Source organism: Cetorhinus maximus, chromosome 4, assembly GCF_964194155.1.
Source record: "Cetorhinus maximus chromosome 4, sCetMax3.hap1.1, whole genome shotgun sequence".
In the NCBI taxonomy this organism is placed as follows: domain Eukaryota; kingdom Metazoa; phylum Chordata; class Chondrichthyes; order Lamniformes; family Cetorhinidae; genus Cetorhinus; species Cetorhinus maximus.
The window spans coordinates 13994648-14012449 of NC_135882.1; the positions used below are offsets into that span (position 1 = coordinate 13994648).

At 37.1% G+C, this 17802-nt stretch overlaps 1 protein-coding gene across 8 annotated transcripts in view; it reads right to left on the bottom strand.

The window, feature by feature from the left end:
* LOC144679511 (protein MTSS 1-like) overlaps window positions 1-17802 on the bottom strand; it is a 176365-nt gene that overhangs the window by 37461 nt on the left and 121102 nt on the right. For all 8 annotated transcript variants that reach the window (XM_078539959.1, XM_078539955.1, XM_078539958.1 and 5 more), the window contains one exon: window positions 2399-2556. In XM_078539959.1, the coding sequence (XP_078396085.1) occupies window positions 2399-2556 (158 nt within the window). The remainder of the gene's footprint in view (window positions 1-2398; window positions 2557-17802) is intronic.

Below are 17802 nucleotides of genomic sequence, written 5' to 3' on the forward strand. Positions count from 1 at the left end.
ATAAGGTTTCAGCCATAGATCAGTAGTAGCACTCTGACTCCTAGTCAGTAGGCGGGGGTTCAAGGCCCACCTCAGAAGTTGTGCATATGTTCCACACTAACATCTCAGTACATTACTGAGAGTGCGCTGCACTATCAGAGATGCCATTGTTTGGATAAGGCATTAAACCAAGGCCCAGTTTACTCTCTCAAGCGGGTGCAAAATATCCCAAAGGCAGTTGTGAAGAAGAACAGGTTAAGTTGCTGCATCCTGGCTAATAGTTATCCCTCATCCAATATTACTAAAACAGACACAAAAACAAAAATAGCTGGAAAAACTCAGCAGGTCTGACAGCATCTGTGGAGAGGAACACAGTTAATGTTTCGAATCCGTATGAATTTTCATCAGAACTAAAGAAAGAGAAATGTGGTGAAATATAAACTGGTTGAGGGGGGTGGGGCAGGTAGAGCTGGATAGAAGGCCAGTGATAGGTGGAGGTTGGACAGACCTTGACCTGCTGCAATGTTCCAGTGAAGTTCAACGCAAACTGGAGGAACAGCACCTCATCTTCCGACTAGGCACTCTACAGCCTTCCAGACTTAACATTGAGTTCAACAACTTCAGATCATGAACTCTCTCTCCTCCATCCCCACCCCCTTTCCGATCCCCCCTTTTCTAATAATTTATATTTTTTTAAATATATTTTTCTTTTCCCTCCTATTTTTAAATTCATTTCGATCTATTGTTCTATCTCCACCTTTTAGCCCATTTCGATCCCTTCCCTCCACCCCACCCCCACTAGGGCCATCTGTCACTTGTTTGTCCTGCTTTCTACCCTTAATGTCACCATTAGCACATTCCTTAGATAATATCACCACCGTCAACACCCCTTTGTCCTTTTGTCTATGGCATCTTTGGCAATCTCTTCTTTGCCTCCACCTATCACTGGCCTTCTATCCAGCTCTACCTGTCCCACCCCCCTCAACCAGCTTATATTTCACCACATTTCTATATTTCCTTAACTCGAAACGTTAACTGTGTTCCTCTCCACAGATGCTGTCAGATCTGCTGAGTTTTTCCAGCTATTTTTGATTTTGTTTCAGATTTCCAGCATCCGCAGTATTTTGTTTTCATCTTTTTACTAAAACAAGATATCTGGTCACACTGTATCTCATTGCTGCTGTGTTTCCCTACATTAGAACAGTGATTAAGAATTCAGTCACTAAAGTATAATAATTATCATAATATTACTGTGATTTATTGTAAAAGTAGGTTAATAGTGGGGTTTGGATTGTTTGTGTGTGTGAGATTTAAGTACATCTTGTAGCCAAGCAGACTGCAGGTTGAAGTTATCAAAGGAGGTGAGGTGTAGAAATGTCTAATATGTTAATGAGTAAACATGGTTGAGGTCTTAGCATGTAAGGTGTGAAGGGAATTTGCATTTGTAGATAGAAGAAGAAGAATTTGGTTTTCAAAGGAATCTCAGTGTTTATAAACAGCCAGACAAGCAAGATAAGGAATGAGTTTAATTTTCTCAAGGGTTACTGAAAATATATAGTGGTAACATGAAAAGATTTATGTTATGAGAAAGTAAAGTTCTAAAGGCATATGGACAATGGAATTTACACATTAAAGGGAGAAACATGTATAAAATGAAATGAGGCTGTGTGTCAAGGAAGGCGTTGTAAGATCTACCAGAAGTTTGACAAGCCACCAGCATTTGTGCATTAAGCCTGCTCTCTACAGAAACCGAAGCTGGGAAAAGCCACTTTGAATTCCACTGTCCAGGGTATTGTGTTAATTTGCTGGAATCTGTTTAAAATTTATTACCGTTGCCTTAAAGGGAGTGTAACTGGTAGCCAGATTAATTAGGGGTTTTAGGAATTATTACAGTAGTCATTTGTAGACATATATATGTGCTTGAAATCTTTTCTTTTGTTAATAAATGTTTAATTTAGTTTTTAAAAAATCTCTGAAGTCTCAGCGGGCTTATTGCTTCTGAATTCAGGGCACGCATCTCGAAATAAATACAAATTGCAAAAGCATTGCGATAGTGTGATCAAGTTTCCCTCGTGGATTCGATCCGCCAGGCATACATCCTCTGCCACGTCATAATGGTTCAAATGCACTTCATTGGCTGTAAAGTGCTACGGGACATACTAAGGTTGTGAATGGTGATATATAAATGCAAGTGCTTTTAATTAAGCATGCACAAAACCATAGCGCACAAAGCTGTAGCACACTGGTGAATATAATTTTGTTTCCAGCAGAAATAGACAACAGATTTAGAATCCAAGTAATGGGGTAAAATGAGTGAAGCGCCCACCCAATGCAACAGATCTCTAGTTCCTTTTAGTAATATTTATAGCATTTAGGATAACATCCTTTCTGGTTGAGTGGAACAAAAAAACAAACTTACAACCACAGGTCGTAGCATGGAAACAAAAGCACAGAAACGACTGCGTTCTTCAATGAGGGCTCTACGGACAGCTTGTTTTTCTGTCTCTTCAAGCAGAAGATATTTATCATTTACATCTTGCAAAGCACTGTCCAACTGGGGTTGAATGTCTCCTTTTCCTGAAAAGATGGAAATAATGATCAATTTCAAACAAATGAACTAATGGCTTTTATTTTTTTCTCTCTTTGCCCTCCCAACATATTAACAAAACCAAAAAATCCTCTGAATACTCAGCAGGTCAGGTTAATGTTTCAGGAATAGAGACATGAGTTTTGATCAAGTCCACATCTAAAATGTTTCCTCGTCTGTTCTTTTTCTGCACATGTTGACAAACATAAAGATTTTTAGCAGTTACTAGTTCTGTTTCATATTTCCAGATTCTGCAGTACTTATTTTAAAAACTAAATCAGCATAGATTTGTGATGAAATCTGGGTCTTTCCAAGGTCAACAATTTCAACCCATTTTGTATCCTTTTCTTTGCATGTTTCAGTTTTTCTCTCATTTCTGCTTTCAGACAGTAGCACATCTGCTCTAGGCATCTCTTTTGTTTTTCTTGCCCTATCACCATTCACTTTTGGTCCTGTAGGACTAACTCTTCTGTCAATCAATATCTCCTGTGTGCCACCCTATCACAGACTTTCCTTTTGTCCTTATCCTACTCACCCTTGCTTAAAATCTCTAACTTTTCCCAGTTCTGATGAAAGGTCATTGACCTGAAAGGTTAAATCTTTTTCTCTCTCCACAGGTGCTGTCTGACCTGAGTATTTCCAGCATTTTCTGCGTTTATTCCTTCTTGGTCTGTATGGCTTAACAAAATTACTTGAGTAAATGAGCAGTTTTGATTTTGTAAAGTGAAAATTCTTCTTTAAATTTCAGGTACTATGCTAGAAGAAAAATCGAAGATGTACAAGCAATCTTGTGAAAATAGTTTACAACTTGATAGACGTTGTTATGGGCAGATTGACAGTTCAATTTATAATTTTCTATTCTCCTACAATTTTGTGCTTTGCAAGATTCCTGCTTGCACTAGAGTGTTTAGACTTGGTACTAAGATTTATAAATAAGTTAGGCTATCAGGCACTCAGTCCTTTCCATTTCTTCTTTAAATTTGCAGCCTGTGAACAATTCTTTTTGTTATGTAGACCACAAACAGCATTTTAGTAAGGTACCACAGACCAAGAAAATATACACTGCTCACTGGGAAGTTGAATTAATTGGTGCCATTTGCCCTCGACTAGCTTTTCCTTCTTTCCTTCAGTCCCAAAATTGAAACTGAAACACCCTTCACTTGGAGCTATTCTGGGAACAAAGTATTAAAATAAAATGTATTTTGGTATTTCATACCAAAAAAGGAGCAAGATTTACCACCCTCTCCAAATAAACAAAACAAATTTTTTTGTTTAGAAGTGAAATATGCAGATAGAAATTTTATGACCAAACGACTGCTAGAAATTTGATTCTCAAATCCTGTACATTGTAAATGTTTAATCAGATTTTCTGGTTTTCTATGCAGCCAAAAGTAATTGATTTAATTCTTTCACGTACGTTGCAACCAACTATTTGTCTTCACACTGGATCAAAGGAAGCTTTTCTTGACCCTCCCTGAACCCTACAATTTTTTTTTTTACAATGCATAAAATTGATAAAATAATATTTAGATAACATATTCCAGTGGACCTGAAAGAGTCTACACTGGCAGAAATAAATGTCCAATTCTGTGCTACTCACCTTGCCATTTCAGGAGACAAAGCATTTGTTTGCATTCAAATATTCTAAGACATTCAGCAAATAAGGAAGGATAATGGACCTGGAGACCTTTTCAGTAAAAGATCTAATACATTCAGTTACACAAATATCATCCTTCATAACATGAATAATCCAATTTCTGATTTCTTACTGAGAAATGAAAGCGCATTTAAACTGATCACGGACCAGACTATAACACTTTTAAAAATGCAAATTGGTGCCCCCTTCCCAACCCATAATCCATCGCTAAACACCAAAAGAACATCCAATGTTTTAAGTAAATACATAGTGAAAAACTAGGACAAGACATTATTAACATGCTTAATTTAATGTTACAAATTATGGTGCCTCTATAATTCACAATAATACTTCAGTGCACATCCACTCACAGAACATTGAGATAGTGCAGTAGAAACAATTAACCACAAACACGGCTACTATACACAGACGTTTACTTTGGGGGCGGGTGGGGGGTGGGGGGGAGAAAAATAGGAAAACATAAACGGCAGGTACAGGGGTGTTTCAGCTCCCTTTGCCTCGTAGAACCAATCTAAGTGGAGATGGGTTCAGAGCAATCCCACTCAACCTGGTCGTAACAGCAAAATGATTTGGTTGAATGACAAATATATAGTGAAAATACATTTACTTCTGAATTGGCTGAGCTGAAAAAAAATAAGATTGGTGGTGTTGTATGCTGTCCATTGGAAAAGTAAATTTGTCAGACAGAAGAGGTAGGAAGATTTGTAAAGGATTATGATGCTAACGAGAATACTTTCCATACTAACGCTATTCCTCCGCAAAAAAAATCCTCTCTTCCTCAGATTATCACAGCACAGTAAAGTTACAGATTCCTCTCAGTTCCAATATTCATGCTTGACAGACCTTTGTTTTAAACATTAAGATATTAAACATTTCTGGTGCTCATCGACATTTGTAAATTGGGTGATGGTTTGTAAAAGTTGTAATTCTACGATCATCAATAAAACATGCTCTTCTAAAAGCTTTGAAAGTAAGTCATTAGGTCATGTTGTAGTCTTTTATTTACATAAATCATTAAATGATGTAAACATTAATAGTTTTGATATTGTAGAATTATCTTCCCTGTGTTGCCTTTTCTGGAATATTTTACTTCTCAATTTTCCATAACACAAGATGCTTATATAATGAAAGGCGAGTATAGACTAAGCAAAAACTTTGGCTGTCAGCTTTGTAACATCTGTCAGAATATGTAGAATTCACTATTCATATCAGAAAATTTGAAATCAAGTCCCTTTAAATTATTTCAGCACATACATAATATGCAAACTCAAATGTCATTTCTCCTCTGCCTAAGTCTGAAGTCCTTGTGGTGTGTGATGTTATATCAAAAGCATTTTGTATTTTGTGGAAATTACAACAAAATTCAAAATATAAAAAAAGGTCCAAACAGATTGATGTTTGAAACTAGCTAATCTCAGTCCCACTGACAGAAGCAGCACCACATTTGGTCTCAGCGCTGCTGTTTGGAAGGTGAAATTTAATCGAGTTCTCATTACTCATTGTTACTCAACTTCTGAGAAATGCATATGCAGGTGTCAGTTGAAGGAAATTGCAGATCCTCGAATGGTTCCTGAAGATTGGAACATGGCAAATGTAACCCCACTATTTAAGAAAGGAGGGAGAGAGAAAATGGGGAATTATAGACCTGTTAGCCTAACATCATTCAGAAGGAAAATGCTAGAATCTATAATAAAGGACGTGATAACAGGACACTTAAGAAAATAATTGTAGGATTGGGCAGAGTCAACATGGATTTATGAAAGGGAAATCATGTTTAACAAAGCTGTTACGAGTTTTTTGAGGATGTAACTAGCAGAATAGATAAGGGGGGGACCGGTGGATGTGGTATATTTAGATTTTCAGAAAGCTTTTGATGAGATCCCGCACAAGAGGCTCTTAAACAAAATTAGAGCACATGGGATTGGGGTGGGGGAATATACTGGTATGGATTGAGAACTGGTTAATGGACAGAAAACAGAGTAGAAATAAACTAATCATTTTCAGGTTGGCAGAATGTGACTAGTTGGGTATCGCAAGGATCAATGCTTGGGTCCCAGCTATTCACAATCTATATCAATGATTTGGATGTGGGAATTAAATGTAATATTTCCAAGTTTGCAGATGACACAAGACTAGGTGGAAGTAGGAGTTGTGAGGAGGATGCAAAGATGCTTCAAGGGGATTTGTAGAGGCTAAATGAGTGGTCAAAATTTGGCAGATGGAATACAATGTGGAGAAATGTGAGGTTAGGAGGGGTTGGGAAGTGTTGTACTTCAAAGAGACTTGGGTGTTCCTGCATATGAGTCACTGAAAGCTAACAGGCAAGTACAGCAAGCAAGTAGGTAAATGTTATGTTGGCCTTTATTGCAAGAGGATTTGAGTATAGGAGTAAAAATGTCTTTCTGCAATTATATAGAGCCTTGGTGAGACCACACCTGGAATAGCATGTGCCATTTTGGTCTCCTTACCCAAGGAAAGATATACTTGCCATAGAGGGAGTGCAACAAAGGTTCACCAAACTAATTCCTGGGATGGAGGGACTGTCCTATTAGGAAAGACTAAATAGGCTGGGCCTTTATTCTCTGGAGTTTAGAAGAATGAGGTGTGATCTCATTCAAACTTACAAAATTCTTACAGGGCTTAACAAGGTAGATGCAGGAAGAATATTTCTCCTGGCTGGAGGGTCTAGAACCAGGGGACACAGTCTCTGGCTAAGGGGCAGCCCATTTAAGAATGAGATCAGGAGGAATTTCTTCACTCAGAGGTGATGAATCTTTGGAATTTTCTGCCCCAGAGGGCTGTGGAGGTTCAGTCGTTGAGTACGTTCAAGACAGAGATTAATAGATTTCTATATTTTAAATACATCAAGGGATACGGGGATAGTGCAGGAAAATATTGTTGAAGATGATCAGTCATGATCTCAATGAATGACAGAGGGCTGAATGGCCAACTCCTGCTCCTATTTCTTATGTTATAATGTTCAGACAGAGGTGGCTGTGATGTTTCAAACAGCTTGCTGAGACGCAAGGTCAGGCATGAATAATGGACATGGTACAGTACAAAAGTCATTGGTTGGCACTTATGCAACTATACCCAAGCAAGGTTAGTGCCTTGAAAGGGGAAAACAATGGCAAGGGGAAAATGCCATAAAAGTCAGATGAGAAAAGAACTTTCTGTCCATTGGAGCTCATCACTCTAGTGCATTAGCTTTTGCACCATAGTAACTAATTGTATTTTGAATAGCATTACATGATATAATCTATTTTGTTTTACTTGGTAGATTATTCCAAACATTTCTTGTTGACTAAAGTAATTTTCCTGATACTTGTTCTAAATTTTATCATTCATTCCCATTTTTGTCTCTTGGTTCTATTTTCTTGGTGTCCCCTTAAATAATTTGGGTTTACCTGTCTACCATTTGAAATTGGAGATACTTCTGTTTCTCTCTCCACAAATGCTGTCAGGCCTGCTGAGTTTTTCCAGCATTTTCTGTTTTTATATACTTTGATGGGGTTTGTGTTTGACCTTTCTAGACTATAAAGCATAAGCTTTCATCATAGCCTGTCCCCTTTATATCTGGAATATCTATGCCTTTTTTGTGTCACATGATCAAAAGTAAACACACACTACACGTGGACAGCCAGTGCGCTGCAAAGGCTTAGCATAACTTCTAGAGACTTAAAAGTATTTCTTATGATAGATATTCTAGCATTGAGGTGTCAACCTTGGTTTAGTGGTGGCACTTTGCCTCTGTGTTCCTCCAAACCTGGGTCTTGTACAACCCATACTCCCTTTACCTGATACCACTATTAGTGGTCATACCCTTCAGGTATCCAGGCCTTAAAATCTGGACTTCTTTGAGCCACTACTCATAATATCTCTTTGTCTTTGCATCAATTTTTGTTTGAGCATGATTCTGGTGAAGTCCCTTGCAGTGCTTTCTATGCTAAAGGCATGATATAAATTAAAGTTGTAGCTGTTTTATGATGAGTTCAAGTTCCACTCCAGGACGAGAGCACATAAATAAAGGATGATAGACAGTTTTTAATCCATTCTGTCCTTGTTTCAATATTGTTCAATACAAGGCCTGCAAATGTTTCTTATCCTCATTGTGGCTTATTAGGCCTTTGGTAATTAAATTAATTTGCCACCTTTTATTTAAATTGTTATTTTTAAAAATCTGCCATTAGAAAATAGGAGTAGGCATTCCAGCAACTTTACGCTTTTTGTATACAATATGTTTGATTAGGTTTCATATTCCTTCCAATTTATGGCCTATAGTACCTATATTTTCCTCCCTTAAGTCAGATTGCTGACTCTTGAAAGGTTTGTAGGCTCACATCTCTCTTCCGGTGACAAGAATGTACTGATTTCGTAAAACGAAAGTTCCCTTAGGCCTATTATTCAGAGTCCCTTTGAGAAAGGATAGCTAGAGGGATGGAAGATTTGTCAATTATGGGTTGACGGCTTCCAAATCTTTCCCAATGCCATTTTTGAGCTAACCGTTAAAGCGCTGAAACAATTTTTGAATGTTATACTACTTTTTGAGTTGTGGTGTGGAGGATTTGGAGAAGATGGGTCTGTAACTTTACTCTCTGGAAGCTTTGCTGGTCAGAAGAGCACACCAAAAATTTAGGTACGCACATTAATAGTTTCAAAATCATGAGCAGGGTGTGCCTGAATTTCAAAGATGTGCTTCTAGTAGATAGGCTCCCTTCGGAACTCAAAATGATCAAGGTGTTGTAATAGAATACAATTTGTTTTATATTCATTCATGGGACGTGGGTGTCGTTGGCTTGCCAGCATTTATTGCCCATCCCTAAATGCCTTTGAGAAGGTGGTATGTGCTGCTTTCACTGCAGTCGATGTGTTGTACACTGCAGTCGATGTGTTGCACAAACAGCCACAGTGCTGTTAGGAGGGGAGTTCCAAGATTTAGACCCAGCGATAGTGAAGGAACGGCGATACAGTTCCAGGTCAGGATGGTGAGAGACTTGGAGGGGAACTTCCAGGTGGTGGTGTTCCCATGCATCTGCTGCGCTCGTCCTTCTAGTCAGAGGTTGTGGGTTTGGAAGATATTGAGGTTTGAAATTTGAAGTGGACATGACCACACTTATACATATGATTAAGCTATGATATTGTATAATTTACAGCTTGAAAATCTGAATATCGTACATATATATAAAAAAGTTCAATTTAAGTTTTTTGCTGATTGATGAGTCATTTGTTACAAGTAGTTATACATGATTGAGTAGAATTAATAATTTGCATCAAAATGATCCAGCAGCTAGTGATAAACATATGAGTAATAGCAATCTAACAGCTGATTAAATCACATTTTTTCAGATTTCACAACTGTTATGAGCTGGTGAACATGAATGCAAGTTTTAATTCTTAAGGAAAGCATCATACTCAAATAAAATAAAATTCATTTGGGTTTTTACCAAATCCCTCCTTGAAAACTTCAGAGTCAACTTTAGTCAATACAAAATTCATAGGGAGAGTCATATCTTTCACCATCATAATCCTTTACATATTGTAGTAATAGAATTTTGGCCTATTAATTATAAAACTTCTGGTGTTATTTAATCCCAAAAGTACCCAACTTCCCTAAGTATTGCTACAATGCAAATGTTTTCTAGGCAATAGTTTTCAAATAGTTTTCAATCACATTGCAGATTAAAGTACTTCTTTCACTGCATCAGATTTATTTCTAATCGTGGTACAAAAGAACAGGTATTGCACAGTGTGCCACTCATTTATTCATTTCAAAACAAAGGTGCCAGTATAAGAACATTGAGATAGTCAAAGGCTTTTTCATGTTGGGAGGAGGAGAGAAGAGGAGAGAGGCAAAGGGAAGAAACAGACTGGCAGTTACTGGTGAATATCATTTAAACACATGTATCCCACAAAAAGTTTTAATCACCAGCCAGCAGGGTAGAGCTCAACTTACCAAAAACATCAGCTAGCAGAAGATATGGCACAGCAAAATTTGATACAAAAAGGAAAAAAAATTAAGTCAAACTAATCTTCATGGCGTTATGCACAATATCTGCATCCACTTCTGTGCCAATTAATAAATGTATATGCAACCCATACTTTATTTCATCAGAACTACAAGATAAACGTAACTTGAGTCAGCAATATTATGTGCTTGGTTACACTGTCCTACAAGATTGGAAGTTAGTCACTCATGGTATATTAGTTTACAATCTGATAGTTCACAGTTAATAGCGCAATTAAAATGTCAATCAATCTTATGGCTGCATTGTATTAGTGATATACCTAATCATGGTGTTTTAGGCCAGTCACTTCGTCACAAGTATCTTGGTAAACAACAATTGATACCAACAGTTGAGTGACATTAATTTAACAAGGTAAGAGTCCACATAGGAAAAATTATAGGAAAAATTATATGCAAGGTGTTAACAAGATAATGTCAAAAATGAATCATCCATAAACACAAATCACTATTTACAATAAGCCTAATTTATGGCTAAGTTTTGTAACATGCTTATCCTATTATTTGAATTTATTTTAAAATTTGTAAAGCAGAAAATTAGTAGAGTTGATGGAAATTTATTTCAGCACTAGCGTGTCATATTGTAGATTTGCTATGCAAGAGGCTGACTTTAAACAAAGTAAATATTCACTTTATAGCCATTTATACACTTTTAAATCAGCTTGTTCAGTATAAATTTTGGCGATGTAAATGTACAAAAATGTAATACAAACATATTAGTGTAAATAAATAAAAGCTCTGTTATTTTCTTGTAAATGAAAGGACACTTCACATGACCAATACTCACTACAGGTTAATATTTTCAAAACCACACATTTTTCAAATTTATCAAAAGACTTGTGTAAACTGCAAGTTTTAAAAAAAGGTTAAATTTATATCAGTACAATATTAGAAGTTGCAATTGTTAATTAATCAAAGTTTCCCCTAAAAAGATCAGAAAATATAGAACTGCAGAAATTAAACACAATGGCTGATGCCTATTATATTTTATTCCAGTTATACTTTACAATTCTTACTGATCAACTGAGAATTTTTCCTTTAAAGTTGTATAGCATGGAAGTTAGGCTAAAACTTCACAGTCCTCAGATGGCGTATTCCAGGCACCACACTTTAGGAAGGATATTAAGGCTGTGGAAAAGTGCAGGGGAGATTTACCAGAATGGTACCAGGCATGGGGAGCTTCAACTTCAGTTACATGGAGACACCAGAGAAGCTGGGGTTGATCGTCTTAGAGCAGAGAAGATTATGGAGATATTTAATAGAGGTGCTCAAAATTATGAAGAGTTTGGATAGTGTAACCAAGGAGAAACTGTTTCCACCGGCAAAAGGGTTCCTAGCAGGGGGCACAGATTTATGATAGCTGGCAAAAAAGAAGAGTGGGAGAAGAGGGGCAAAAAACATATAAGCAGAGAGTTCTAATTTTGAATTTGCTACCTAACGGTATGATAGAAACAGATTTAATATTAACTTTCCAAAAGGTACTGGAATTATTCCATAAAAAGAAAATTTTGCAGGGTCATGGGTAAAGAATAGCCAAGTTAGATTAAACGGACAGCTATTTCAAACAGCCAGAACAAGCACGATCAGATTTGTTACAGAAAGTTTAAACAATGTAAGGACCTTTTTCATGATGAGATTTCTATTCCTGCAATGCCACCCAATTTTGGAGACCCAGAAGAGGAACTGCTAGAACTGTGGAGTCTCACCCCTGCTGTTTACAAATTATTCCTGGATTTTTTTTGTTAAATTAAAAATGCTGGCCTTGACAGCAATGCCCACATTCCATGAAAATACTTTTTTTAAAAAATGTTCAATATATACGTACTATTCCTTCATCCAAGTTTGATATATAGGATGGAAAGTGGAAGCCTTTTTACAGATCCCTGGGGAACACCACTCAACTACCAACACGGGAAGACTTCAGTTTAGAAGTCAACAGTTGTACAATAACCATATTGCCAGAAATATTCTGGCTTTGGCCACAGGATATGACCCTCCTGCTACGACAGTAACTTCTTTTTGCAGAATAAAAATAAATGCCAGTTCCCCAAGAATCAAAGCTGAATAATAAAAGCATGAATGGGAATGCAAACAGATTGATTTCTGACCATGCAATTTGAAGAAAATTCCTCGTATTACGTTAGCATTGATCCTTCTATTTTTGTGGATGGATAGCAAAGTGATAGAACATCTTTTCACCATCACGAATGATTTTATGTCCTCAAAGAATGTACAGGAGTTCCTGTTCTTCAGTTGTTGATCAAATAGTATCTATCCAAAGGCAAAGTGCCATGAATATACAGCAGAATATGCTTCAATACCAGCATCGCTACCAAAAACTTCAAGTGCTTGACATGCCACCTAGACTGTTTGAAGATTAACCTCCTATGCTCCCAAACCAACAGGGAAACATTCATCACTATCATGAATTGAGAGAAGTGGCTAAAGGAGAACCTTTTGAAACATGCTCTCCGGAGCCCAAAACAAGAATTCTAGTGCTACTCCAGTGAAGGTAGGGTGGCAGAAGAGAGTCGTGGAGGAGTCATTAGCGGATTTCTCAACTAGACTGCCAAAGAAAAGGAGCGCATTAGACTAGGCCATCTCAAAAGTGAATTTGAGCGCAAGAAGGAGCATATTAGTGTGTAAGAAAGTCCTGACACGTGGCTGCAGATTCAAAGATCGCGAACATATCATCTACATATCGGAAATATGTACAGGGTAGTGGGTTAGCACTCATTCCATCAAAAATGCATTTTTCGTGGAAACTGACGAAAATGTTAGCAAGCGCTCGATCTAGAGGAGATTCCATGGCTAAATCATTTATTTGGGCAAATATGGTGTCATGAAAATGGAACTTGGCGTAAGTTGCTAAGTTCATAAATTCAATAGATATAGGTTCAGAAAATGGCAGCATGTCTATATTGCCTCCAGGTGCTAGTTGAGAAATCCACTGATGGGTTCTTCGCTACCATCCACCGCACATGTAGCTTCATCAGTCAATATACATCATGTTGGGATTCATAAGACATAGGAGCAGAAATTAGGCCATTCGGCCCATCGAGTCTGCTGCGCCATTCAATCATGGCTGATAAGTTTCCCAACCCATTCTCCTGCCTTCTCCCCGTAACCTTTGATCCCCTTACCAATCAAGAACCTATCTATCATATGGCTCCACACGCTATAAGACAGGCATTATCAATGATCTTGTAAATAGGGTCCTAGCCATTTGCTCACCTTGAAAGCTCAATGCAGAAGTAGGTCACATCAAAGCTATCTTGAGGAACAATGGCTATCCTGATCATACCATCATTCGCTGTGTATCGTGCAAACTCATATATAGGCCAAAGGCCACCACTTCAAACCTGAAAAAAGTGCCCAGTCTACCTCAAATTACCCTGGAACGGCGAAGCATCTCAAAAATCTGAACAGGTTAAGGAAGCCGTTTCATGCTGCTACTACTGCAGTGGCTACGCAAGTGGTGCTTTCTATTAACAAGACACTGCTGTCAGTCCAAAAAGATGTTCTGCCTACCAGATTGAGCAATGTTGTACATTAATTTCATTGCCAGGCACAGGCCATACGTCTCAGCGATTGGACCAAAGAGCATGCTCCTTTGGTGTTTATAATAGGCAGAGTAGAGGTCATACTCAGCCAGCCCACGCTTGCAAAGCCCAAAACAAAATGTCTACTGTTAGATGTGATTCCACGATTGGGCATCACTTGCTCAACAATCCTGAGTGTGCTAATAGCTACACTAACAACCAATTTACGATAATCAGTCGAGCTCGTAATGTGGCTCATTTACGCTTGCTAGAAGTAGTATGCATTCATATGCAGGGACCCCATTCTCTGTGAACAAAAGAAATATGTTAAAGCCTTGTGTCTTTTTTGAATTACCAGGGAGCTTGGGCAGCCTATAGTTCCCTGTTGCTTTCTCCACTGACCTCAGCCAGTCAGTACCCTTTTCTCCTGTAGTATAAAAATAGTTGTGACTGCTTGAAATTAGGCACTCGTGTTTGTTCCGATGAGCACAAGACGAAACGTTTCAGCAACATACCTATCTTTTCAGCAATATTCATGTCCTGTACTACCAAGGGACTTAACAGTTTAAACTTAAAATGAAATCTGAGGTTATGATGGTCATTTCTTTGCTGAAGGCTGGTGAGAGATCCTAGGAAGGCATAGAATAATTCCAACAGTTAACAGCTATTAAAATGCTTCTGTGAGCACAGCCTTTTGTAACAAAAACTTACCTGGATATCAAGGCTAGTAAATATGCTTTCAGAGTTAAGGCTCATTAAGGGAGCAGTCTAAGTCTACACAAGTTCAACAATAACGAAAGCTACTTTGTTAGTCCACAATTATTCCAGCAAAGAGAAAAACAACCAATCCAGTTAATCAGATTTATCCTGGTGAACTCATTTACTACTCAGGCAGATTAAGCAGACTTGAAACTGCCAAACTGCTAATAATCCACAGAATTGTCCATACGGAAATTTAAAATGTGTCTTGTCTTAGGGAAAGTCAATGCAGAGGTCAAGGAGAAGGGAGGTAAAGGAAAGGTACAATGGCTTTTGTTTTAGGAAGCATAAAATCTGCTGTGCACAATTGTCAATTTGAATTATTATAAGAGACATGAAGCAATCAAGTAAGCATTTAGGATTCAGAGTTTATAAACGCAATCTCAACTAATTCTGTACATGCCAAACATCATCGACTGAAAAGTATTGTGACTTTTGTTCTAAATGTGCAAGATTCATCTCACCATGGGAGAAAAAAGAACCGGATACATAAGTGAAACTGGTATCAGAGAATGTCACCTCAAATGGGAGACTGAATGGTGAATGGCTCTTAGGAAAGGAGGATACTGTCTTTAAACTGCAACTTCATCCAGTTTGGGAGAAGGAATAGTTTAATATGTAACTTATTCCACAAACAGCACTTACCAGCATATAAATCATGGAGTATTGAACAAAAACAACCTACAGAAGGATCTGCTTTAAAAGTTAATAACTCCACAATGTTGACTTTTCAGAATTAAAATACATGTCAAAAATACATTGATTTCCAATGTGCTTGCTTCAAATGGAGTGCTCAAATCTGTGATTTTTCTTGTCCCCCCACCTTTACCACAATCAAAGTTTTTGTAAACATAGTTGTTGTCAGTCATGAAGGTAGGCAACTACTGTTACTAGATTCAATATATCTCAAACAGGGGCAAACATTATAAGCTGGTTATGTCCATAATACATCTGCACAGGTCAGACTAAAGAACTCAGTAAACTGATATTTACCAAATTAAGTGTGTTCAGTTTTCTTCTAATGCGCTAGAGACCAGATAGTTATGCTGCAACATTAACATCCAGTGAGACTGGGTTAAGAATCAGAATTGAACAGCATCCAAGGCCGTTGAGTATTGTATCCTACACTGTCAAACACACGTGCATTTTAAGAGGATGCAATATGCTGGGGCTTACGGTTGGTAAATAATTTTCTGACAAAAAATTCAAGTATGGCCAAAATGTATGGGACAGCTTTGCATCATAAAATGTATTTCCCAATGCTCCTGTATTGATTTAAGATTCTGAATGAATATTTTAATCATAGATTAATATCTTTCATGCAAAACTTTTATTCTTATGAAGATTTGTGTTATGCTGAAGTGCTTCATTTTTTTTAAAAAAAAAGATACATTTGAGAAAATAACTAGCCAAGATATGGGACAGCTGTGACAAACTGAAACTTTAATATTTAACATAATCACAATTGTTCGTCTTTCAATAAATAGCATTTAGTATTGAGCAAAGTAAGCACAACTCTAAAGTTGGCTTTAGGAAAAGCAACCAATTGTGTGCAACAAAGCATGTAGGAATGCTGTCATAATAAGTAACAGGAAGTGTTTATTAAAAACTCTGGAGAATTATGACAAAGAATTCAAGGGACTTGGACTTTGTGCATGACTAAAAATTTTATTTGCAATAATTTTAGAATTAGAATGCTAGTGGAAATCCGTGGCATGATCATTTGCTGCTATGGCCTAATTTCTTCATCTGTGCCATAAATTACACCGTGATCATAAATGTGCAGTGACCCAAAATATAACTAAAATCAGTTTTAATTGAATTATTTTAAATAATAGGCATTCTTCATTCACAAATTAATTCTTTCTTGAAAGAATGCAGTTATAGCGAACCAACTTCCATGATAAGTTTATAGCAATTAGTTGTTTCATTAATTTCAGTCTGCTATGAAACAAACTGTTAAATTGGATATGACCCAAAAACAAAAATCTTTTTAAAAATGTTCTAAAATTGTCTCCTGCGAATTCTGGATTATGTTAGTGTAATCTATATTTAAAAGAGATGTTGCATTCATAAAGAAGTGATTTGAACTCAATGGCTGATGCTTTAGCACATGATCAGGGCTCATTTATGACACAGGAGCAATACGCCACTTAGATAGGACCAAGTCTCTGATACTGAAATGAAATGCTCAATAAAAGTTTTTCAGAGAATAAATTCAGACCAGGACTAACTCCTAAGGAATATGGAAGATGATAAATGAAGAAAAATGCAAGTCATCAAAGGATTCTTTCCAACATGTGGGTGCTGAAATTTGCTTCCTTCATTGTGGACCAGATTGCCAATAAAAATAATTCAAGATGGGAGACATTATACAAATACCAATTTGCAAGAGCCTGCTGCTGTAAACTTCTTAAAACACCAAACATTAACTAATGGTGCAGATGAGGGCAGATTAGCATGAGAAAAAGAAAAGGGTCTTCCATGTATGGTAGCATGAACATAGGAATTATTCAAATAATCATTAAATACTTTGATAGTTGACTGCAGGTTCCTGCAGAAGAATAAGCTTGGAGAAATGTATGGTCTTTCTCATCTGTAATTAACTTTGTGATAATAATGGAGATAAAAGTTTGCTGCTTTGATTTGGTCCCTTGGAGAGATAACCTCGTAAACTACTTAGATTTCCTGGGATTCAAGAAGCCATAGCACTGATAGCATCAGGTCTCCTACATTTACGCTGACAGCACAGATTTATCTTCCTAGAAGGAGAAATATAGAGTGCAAATTAGCTTGCTCAGTACTTGTAGTTTTTTTTTCCTCTAGTGGTGTATGTCAATTAATCTCAGGGAGAAATAGAATGTCTATTTGGCGCAAAGCACAAGCTAATGTCTGCATTAAAAAAAACCTCTGTCAGTCCTTTTAAAGAAAAGGTACAATGTGTAAGTCAAATAATACTGTATTATTAGGTCACAGAAATGAATATGTAATGTTGCCTGAAACCAATAATTACATGCCTGGACTCTCATGTATTACTCAAATCAACAGTTCATTTTTATTGTCATAAACAGCTGTAGTGAGTCAATATATTCTTCCTGTCTACCTCTGGCTGGGTTAATATGAATTGGACTACTGGACTACAATATCCATAACTTGTTATCAATGCACTGTACAGCCGTGCAGGAAAAATAGGTTCAAAACTTATACGGTTAATGAGATAAACCCACTGGTAAAATATTTACATTGAACTATAGAG